The sequence below is a fragment of the Montipora capricornis genome, chromosome 1 (assembly GCF_036669925.1).
Source record: "Montipora capricornis isolate CH-2021 chromosome 1, ASM3666992v2, whole genome shotgun sequence".
NCBI classification, from domain to species: Eukaryota; Metazoa; Cnidaria; class Anthozoa; order Scleractinia; family Acroporidae; genus Montipora; species Montipora capricornis.
This window is the reverse complement of record NC_090883.1, coordinates 18,781,138-18,791,137: the sequence shown is the minus strand read 5'-3', so window position 1 is coordinate 18,791,137 and position 10,000 is coordinate 18,781,138. Positions and strand designations below refer to the sequence as shown.

The following is a 10,000-nucleotide window of genomic DNA, read 5'->3' as shown; positions in this document are numbered from 1 at the left end:
AAGGAAGAAAGTGAAAAAGGTACGCTTGTCGAATATTTATTTGTCGCAAGTTCAAGATTTTTGTCTTGTTTACATTTGCCCTGGCTAATTTTTGGCGCCTAGTTTGATTGACTAGGAAATCTATAAGTATTAAGGGAGTTGAGATTCTGTCGCACTTATGGCCTACATGGGCTACTACCTATTGAACCACAAGACCGTTAACCATAGTTCATCTTACATTTGAATTTCTCGAAGCAGAAAGGTCACACAAGAATGAGAAAGTGATCGGGGATCGAAGAACTTGGTAAGGTCGAACACGTTTGTTGATTATGGCTACGTCATAACACGTCATATCCAAGATGGCGCTCTCCAAGTCACGAAAGAGGCAACTTCAAAGTGCTCTTGTCACATTTTAACAGGGAACTGGACAAAATTATTTTCGAATTTCTGGGGAAACGTTTTCGTAATTTAGAGAAACTTTTTCTAGACCGTACTTCCCCTTTAAAGCCTGTCCTCAAAGAGGACTCTTACCAACTCAATGGAAAAAAACTTCCTGCAAATCCACGGAACCGTTATGGGCACGGAAATGGCGGTAGCTTTTGCCAATATTTACATGGAAAACCCCTCTAGAAGAAATAGACCACTTTATTATGAATGCCTACTCTTTTACCCTGCAATCAAATTTACCGCTGAATTATCTCAGTCACAGATAACGTTCTTGGACACAACTGCCTACAAAGGTGAAAAATTCACAAAGGAGTAATCCTCTTCTTGCGTGCCCACTACAAACCTACTGAAACATTTCAGTGCACTTACCACAACAGTTGCCACCCAGCAGGCGTTAAGAAGAGTTTTTTAAAGGCTAAGACCTCTGAAAACAAACTCTTTCAGAGTCATGTTTGAAGAGAACATTCTCATACTCCTTAATAATTCATAAGTTAATAAGAGAATTGCATCGCCCCATTCTGGTCCGCGGACGAGTTTGAAACCCAATGAAATGGTTTGAAATCATTAATTTCAAACACACGGGTTTTGAAATCATTAATTTGAAACACATGTGTTTTGAAATCAATTAAAGGCAACGAGTGCTTGCTCACAGCTCTCACCATTCTCGTTCCCAGAGCTGCGATCCTCTTGGCCAGCGCCTCGGATCGAGAGCTCTGGCCGGTTCCAATCCGTTCTCGCCACTGATTGGTCAGATGGGAACACAATAAAAATGATAAACCGGAAGAAATCGGAAGAGATTCTATTTTCTGTTTGCCGTACTTGCAACAGATATATTATTAGTAACAACCATCCTTTGGATTTATTTGGTGAAAAGACAATTAGGGAAGGAATCGTACGGGATTCAGAAGAGTTTTCTGGTTTGAAAATTTCCGTCGACGATGGTTTATTACCATCGCGAATATGTAGATCTTGCTACGTTACGGTCACGACATTTCAGGAGTTTATAAAGACGGTAGTTCATTCGAAAGCTCAGCACGAGTCGGTTATCCGATCTAAAAGAAGGAAGTCTGTGCAGCAGAGCCCGTCCTTCACCAGGTGTGGGACGCGAGAAAAAAAGGAGCAAGGTCAGCTGGTTATATGTTACGCAGGATTTTTGACTAAGCTCGATCGATTCACGTGTTTACGGTGTAATTATTGTTCATGTGTTTAACAACGCAAAGCCTTGACTCCTTTTGAATATGTCCGTGGTGAGGAAGAAAAGATTAAGCCAACAGCTAACCCGGTTATCGCGTACTTTTTTGTTACATTCTCTTATTAATGAAATTTGTAAGTATATTTTCTTTGTGTAATATCGCATTAAAGTTGGAACTTTATTCCTTCCATGTCCAGTTTGCATTAGTTATAAGAAAATCATGCAACTAAGGTTGATACAAAAGGCTTCAGTTGAGAGCAAGCCCTGATGAAAAGGGACTACAGCCCCTGATGAAAAATGGGGATAAAGGGGGGAGGGGGGGCTATCCAAAAAATGGATAAATTCCTGTCAAGTTCAATCTCAAGTGATCTTGACAACCTGCATCTTCTGGATAGTTTCTTATCCAGAGGAGAGCTTGAAGGATTCTCCTGCTGGTACACAGCTACTGAAAAACAACTTTTGGGTTCTCATTTTCAGAGGATTATTATGTCCGCAGTAAATTGGGTACCTGTTGGTTAACTTTCACATCACTGTTTTGGGCTAGTATATAATTTATTAAACTGGTAAATTGTTGTAGGGTCAGAAGAGCTTAGCCAATAACCTATTCTTTGACAGGCGTCAACACTTGGGCTCATGCATGAGGGACCCCGTTACATGCTAAATTGTCTCCATGTTACATTGATTGCATACAGTGTCACGGTTAACAGGAAAATTTGGTTTTATCACATATTTTGATAAAGGTGGAATTACCACCATGACTGATTTGGAAAGCTGACGTTCCGAGTGTTAGCCCATCGTCAGAGCGAATGTTTAGTCAGCTAAAAAGAGATCAACATAATTCAGACTGTCCCTGTTTGCACCATAAAAGAGAAGCCCCACATGCATTTTTGACTATTTTGCCAGATGCACCCAACAGGCAAAGGCTTGGTTGAATCTGCTTCAATGGCTATTGCTTAATAGAAAACTGCCTTCCGGAAGTGCTTCTCTTGAGATAAAGCAACCGATCAAAAAGTTATATTTTGTTGGGTTATTTAAGCAATAGAGAACGTTGTCCATGTTTACATAGCCTCATCTAAATGACAAGCGCAGTTGGGAGAATTCTTGACAGTTATGCAAACCCGAGACACAGTTGAGGGTTTGCATAACATAGACACCCATATTTCCAACCAGCCAATCAAAAGGTGCATCTGACAACACATAACCAATCAAAATTCATGTGATGTCAAAGCTTTGTTTACATACTCTCATCTAAACACAGCTATTGACCGATATTAATGGGAGTGCATTTACTATCCTAATTATTTTATAATTTAGAATGTGCAATGATATTCACATGAAAAATACAGTGTGCCTGTTATTGGCAATAATAATAAAATTATGATAACTAAAATTAGAACACCAAAGTTAGTCATTTATCTTATTACTTTCAATAATTTTGCGCAAACCAACAAACTGAAGATGAAGACCATGAATAATATTTTATTTGTGCCCAATCTGTGTTAAAATTTACATTAAAATTTTAATGATATTTTATATCATGTGTTAACTGAATAAAGCAGTGAATATATCAAACAACTGTCAACAATGATGAATAGTGGAGCAAAACCTCAGCAGATTTTGAAACATTGTGATGGAAGACATGGTTTTTGGAGATGCAATTAAGGCAGTTACCCTTAAGGATATCAACGACCAATGCAAGAAGCTGTGCAAAAAAAGTGATATAGTTCCTCAGTTTTGCTAGTGCCAAGATGATATATGATATATATTTTCTAAAAATATGTAAACACATTAATATTTATGTGAAATTCAGGCAACTTAAATGACTTCATCCTGCATGTAGTTACATTTTGATCAAGATTTGTCCCTCAACTTCATTATTTATCATCAGTAGCTTTAAAATACAAAGGAAATTATCGGGAATCAAACAATAACTATTTAGGTTGGATTCATTTTAACTGAAATTTAACTTTGAAGTTCAACAGTTACAGAGTAAATTAACTACTGGGTGCAAATATACAGATTTGATCCAGTCAGTCAGGGAGCAGGGGTTGTGCAGTGGTAAGAGCACTCGCCTCCCACCAATGTGGTCTGGATTCAATTCCCAAACTCAGCGTCATATGTGGGTTGAGTTTGTTGGCTCTCTTCTATATTGCGAAAGGTTTTTCTCCGGGTATTCCGGTTTTACCACATCCACAAAAAACATATTTGATTTGAGTTAATTTCATTGGTTTCCCCAATTAGTTCTGTAGTGCTAAATCCATTGACACTTAAATAAAGTAGTGTTTATTATGATTATTACAAGTTGATAAAAAAAGTATACATAATTCCTAGGCAACAGACAAAATTGGTAACATTAGGACCATTAGGCAGGCTTTTAGCTGCAAAACATAACAAAATAATTTATTACCAGTATATGTGATCATTTATTTTTAGTAATAAATGCTAATTTCAAGGTTGTTTACTTACGCATTATAATATTATTGTCTCTACTTCAATAGAGCTTAGAACATTTCACATGCGAAAGTATTATCACTCGGATGTATTTAACACGTACAGCATTTAATTCAGTGCAACTTGATCCCTGTCGTCAGCTCCTGTCAACCGAACCCTCTTTTAAAATTCAGACCTCCCTCTCTCATCTTAAAAATTTGATCGTGTATTTGAGGTATTTAACGGCGAAATGACAAGCACAGATAGCTTCAAACCCTCGTACTTCTTTCCTTTCAATGTGTTGTCGCTTAAATCTAGAATTTCCATTCCATGATTCAACGCCTCGTGTAAGAGGCAACTTGATCCCTGTCGTCAGCTCCTGTCAACCGAACCCTCTTTTAAAATTCAGACCTCCCTCTCTCATCTTAAAAATTTGATCGTGTATTTGAGGTATTTAACGGCGAAATGACAAGCACAGATCGCTTCAAACCCTCGTACTTCTTTCCTTTCAATGTGATGTCGCTTAAATCTAGAATTTCCATTCCATGATTCAACGCCTCGTGTAAGAGATTTGCCTTGGTCCGCCATTTTGAAAAACATTCGAGACTGCGCAGAACGATCGGAAGGCCGTGAATCGCGGACTGTTAAATTGGAACCGGCCAGAGCTCTCGATCCGAGGCGCTGGCCAAGAGGATCGCAGCTCTGGGAACGAGAATGAGCTCTCACATGCTTCTGAGCATCCGCAGGGTGAGTCACTGCCCCCCGTCCACTTTCTCTTGTAAATAGTTCAAATTCTTGAGAGGTACTATGTTCGACGCTACTTTTCAGGCCAAGGAACCTTTCTTGCATTAGAAGTAACAGCGAGTCCATCGTTTCACTTGCAACCTCTTTGCTTATCCATTTCCCCCCGGCACTCATGATTTTGAAACCGTATCTTTCTATTGTTGTGGTTGTTCGGGTACACCTTGACGGCAAAAGCTGGCTACTGCTCACACCGTGGGAAAGGAATTTCATCTTAATGTATAACTGAAGTGGGCTGGGGAGTCACTCAGAAATTCAAACTCATTCCACAGATCGGTCGTTTTCGTAGTAGTTAACTTGAAAAAAAGTGGTTGAAATTATAATTTCTTTTGTTGGAGAAGTAATTTCAAAAACTTGTGCGTCGTGCTTCTCTGGATTTCCCAACCGGCAGGTACAAAACACAGGTCACAGGTCATTGTTTTACCAATACAGAAAGTATCCTAAACATTAACATTCATAACAGCTAACATACGCTAACCTTAGGCCTAAAGGAAAGTATGCTAAACATTCATGAAAGCTTACTTTGGGCCTAATAGGCCTAAAGAAAAGTTTTTAGGCCCAAGGTTAGCTTTTATGAATGTTTAGGATTCTTTCTGTATGGGTAAAACAATGACCTGTGACCTGTGTTTTTGTACCTGCCGATTTCCAAACGCACGAAAACAATCAAATCACTCGGCCAGCGGCCTCGCACTCGTTTTTTAAATATTACTTGCAAAATTCAAAACACGCCTAATCAATAGAGGCTACCCACCCAACAGGGTACACAACTTCCTCTCAGATGTTAATTTTGCTAATAGAAAGGCAGCCATGTCACAGAAAGTCGTCACAGAAAGATAAGCGTTCAAGAACATTCTACCTTTTGTCACGCAATTTCAACCAGCTTTGAAAGGCTTAAAGAACATACTATTGGACAAATAACATTTAATTCAAAACCAGCCAAATCTCAAAGAGATATTCAAGGAATTTCCCTTGCTCTCTTATCGAAAAGTAAAATCTCTTAAAGATATATGCTTGTCAAAACAAAACTGTGGAGTCTGCTAGAACATCATGGACACTCTGCAGGAGTCGCCATGGTCTGTAAAACCATTTTGCACATGATTAACGTATCTCGAGATAATAATTAATGATGATAATAATAATAATAATAATAATAATTTATTGATTTCTATAGCGCATTATCATGACGCAATGATCTAACGCGCTTTACAATCTTAGCTAATCTTATACTATCAAAAAAAATTACATGCATAATGATATTTCCACTAAATAGTACAAATAATAGCCTAATATCCTAACAATGTAAAAAGAATTATTCTAAAAATGCTTGTTTAAAGAGATGGGTCCTGAGGTCTGATTTAAAACTATAGATACTAACACAGTTCCTAATAGTAGCCGATAGATCGTTCCAAAGTTTTGGTGCCGCTACCACAAAGGCGCGGTCACCGAATGTCTTATAGGTCCTGCGAGATGTATGTAATCAGTCAAGGATGATGCCTTCCTGGCTACGTAAATTATATCTCCCCTGAGACCGGATACATACAAGGCAAGTAATGTGTTCTGGAGCCAGCCCGTGGATAGCTTTAAAAGCTATCAATAATATCTTGAATATTATGCGGTATTGGACAGGCAGCCAGTGTAATTGTCTTAAGAATGGGGTTATGTGGCAAAACCTAGACTCTAAACATTATCCCGGGATAAACAATTATCTCGACATACCGAAAATTATCTCAGGATGAAAAAAATACCATCTCTAAATAAATAAAAAAATAATGTGTGGTTTTTGTAAAGAAAATAATCTGGTCGAAGTTAAAGCTTCAGAGCTTCAGATTTCAAGATAAATAAAAACTGGAAATGTCACCTATGGGCCATCGTGGTTTTTACATATGAATGTCATATTTTTTTAAGAACTATTTGTTTTGCTAACTCGACTCTCTCGTTCTTATTTATACCTTATTTATTTATTCTTATTTATGCGGCCCTTGTTTCTCAACGGGGACCTCACGATGTAGGATCTACCACAACGACTTCAAAGAAAGCGTCCTTTGAAATTCCGAGTTTACTTTTTCAGATTTTTTGAAAATGACTATTGATTAATCTTATTTTTTTTAACTTTATAGAAAAAGTAAATGATTTATTAAGGAATTAAATTAAAATAAATGGTGTGCAAATATGAAAAAGTAAGTTAAACACGACGTAGCGAGAAACCACTTAACCGCTTTAACCGCGTAAACGCCTAATTAGGCCTAAACAAAAGTTTTAGGACTATGGTTAGCTTTTATATGAATGTTGGCTCCCAAAATTTTAAATTAAGGATTTTGGAGGTTGCTCAAACAACAACAAAAACAAAACAAACAAAACAAAAAAAGGGGAAAAATCCCGTTAAGCGGCTTCTCGTTACGCCGTTACGAGTTTTACTAACAACCAATTAAATTTACTTGCTGTATTTTCCTAAAACTTGGGATTTGTTCATTTCACATTGCAAATTGGCAAAGAACGGTTAAGAAATGTAGAAAGCCGCAAGCAATAAAAGTCGAGTTTCGTATATTGATTTACCAATAACAACTAAGACTGTACATTACATGTATAGCCTCACAAAAAAGCAGAAAAATAAATTTAGAAAAACAAACAAACAAATAAGCGGTAAACCGACTGTAATTTAAAAGAAAGTGGAAAAGGGATGAAGCTAGATATGGAAAAAGAAAAAAACGAGAGAAAGACATTCTTCAAGGAATTAAGGTCTTAAGGGAAGCTAAGTAATGTTTTTGTTGACCGGCTGGGAAAGCTTCCATCGAAGGAACAACAGCTTTCGAGAACACAACAATTTATTCTCAGCTCATATGCAGCCATGTTTGTTTTACACACACAATACCGGTTCTTCTGATTGGAGTAATCCCATCCATGCTCTTGGTTGAGAAAGTTGCTTGGCCTAACGTTTCGACTCAGTTTTAAGAAGCGTCTGTATCTTAATTAATTAATTTATGAAAAATTTTTAAACACTTTTTCACACTGTGAACAAGGCAAGTCGCGGTCAAACCGCTGCAGTCGGTTTGGGAAATGTAATTATGTCATAAAGTTTTATGCCGAGAATTGTGATTGATTTTAGCGAGATTTCTGTGACTGGTATATATATGGAAGATCGTTGTCTGATCTTGTCATTTATCTTTAAATTCCTTAGTTTCTAATATCAATTCTTGGTATCTTAATTTGTTGTTTTGTTCACTGGTTTGTTTGTTGCCCTGGCCCCAGTTATTCAAAGGCTGGATAACTTTATCCAGTGGATAAGTCGCTATCTAGAGCGTAAAATATACTTCAAGTTAAACATTGACAAATGTTTTCGAACATGATAAAGATATCCGACCTTTGTTCAACTGGGGCCTGTCTATCTATTTATTTCTTTTCCTGTATCGGTGTGTCATTTTTAGGGGAAGGTGGAGACTTAACACTGTTCATGACTGGAAAGAAACCACGTCCTAGTACTGAACCTATGTACAGTGGAGGAAACTGCAAAGATTTCCCGGTTGACGAAGAGTTCGATCGTCATACTTACACCGATCTAATCAGTGCTTTTGTACAAAAAACTCAAAATATTTTGCTGTTGCAAAATTTGCACGATGGACACTTAAGTGGATGTTTCGGAACGTCTAAATTTTACAGCCCAACTCCTGCCCGCTCTTGGGGGATTCGATCAAACTATGAGAGCTTTGTCCAGCTTGTCAAGGAGAAGCGGAACAAAGGATACAATATATATTCCCTTGCATGTGACGACCGATTTGGATTTGGAGTGTTTCTCATGAAAGATTTTGGCACTGACCAGTGCATTGTTCCTTCCACATCTAGTACTATCCAGAAGAAGGAGAACGAAGGTTCAAAGATCACTGCATGTGCAGCCCGAGGCTCGACATTTTACGTTGTTATGACGAAGGGCACAAAGGAATACAATAGCAAAGCACAGTCATGGTTCACAAGCAACTCATGTAGTAACGCTGGGATACAAATCAAGAAAGGTTATAAGGAAGGAAAAAGGATAACTGGAATCTGTTACTCAGTTGATCTTCACAACTGTTTTGTGGTGATGACCGAGGAACCGTCAAAGTGGCAGGCGTTCGGATGGTTCGATACCAGCTCTGACGCTGAAAAATGGATTGACGAAAAAGTCGGAGGGGATCCCACTGGAATTGAATTTTATGCTTCATGGGAAGGCAAATTTGTAGTCATAGTTACTAAAGATAAAAATATATGCGCGACAAATTCGATTAGAAACGTCCATTTGAAATAGAACGAAAGCGTGTTTAGGTGCATGGAGTAATCAAGTGATAGAGAATCACATACTTGGCCTTTACTTTTAAGATATTTTCCTTTAGGTTCTATTCGGAGAACGAACGAAGTACTAATTACAAGCCTTATTCAAGGGTCCAAATTGAAAGCCTGAAAACCACGATTAAAACCAAGCAAAGTCAGTTTGCTTTTAGCCTTTGGGAGTGTGCTTCAAAGCTGATTCAATTTACCCTCGAGTAAGCGTAAATTGTCTTTTCAGAAATATTGTAACGAATTTAATAGCAAAAAATGGAAACTTTGAGTGTGAAGCGCATTGAAGAGTTTCTTTCCAAGTCTTTTTTGAATATTATATGTGCTGTTACACCCGTATCACGATTTCGTTTAAGGCTTTAGTTCAATGACTAGGATAGGGTGCACCTTGTTTTTTTTTTTTTTTTTTACATGGGAGGCTGGTAAGTCTCTATCCAGTTTGGCTACGTCTAAGGGTGGTTGTTCGTATGTGCAAAATGAAGACACTATGGCATTGCAATCAGGAGACTGGCTGAAGCATCCTAAATAACTTTAGACAACGCTGTGTCTTATTCGAGTGTAGTCTGAGTGAAATATATGTCGGGAAAACGTCTGTTTGCATATACCAAGAATTAACCTTGACTGGTCACGCTTTCAGTCCTTGTTATGTGATTATCTTCTTTGTTTTGTATGGAACGTCAAGAGCACCATGACTTACAACAGGTAGCTTTCCTCATTAAGGGTTCTCACCTTAGCCATTCAATTGCAAGGTCTCCAATCGGCGTCGTTTCAATTAACGAAAGTAATAACTTGGTCTGAAAAATAATCGTTCCTTCACAGTCATAAGTCGAGGTACTGTATGAGTTT

General features: G+C 37.9%; 1 protein-coding gene across 2 annotated transcripts in view; it reads left to right on the top strand.

Moving 5' to 3' along the window:
- LOC138020486 (uncharacterized) overlaps positions 1–10,000 on the top strand; it is a 39,782-nt gene that overhangs the window by 29,164 nt on the left and 618 nt on the right. For both annotated transcript variants that reach the window (XM_068867487.1, XM_068867530.1), the window contains one exon: positions 8,272–10,000. This exon is cut by the window's right edge. In XM_068867487.1, coding sequence (XP_068723588.1) covers positions 8,272–9,125 — 854 coding nt within the window. In that variant the 3' untranslated portion in view covers positions 9,126–10,000. The remainder of the gene's footprint in view (positions 1–8,271) is intronic.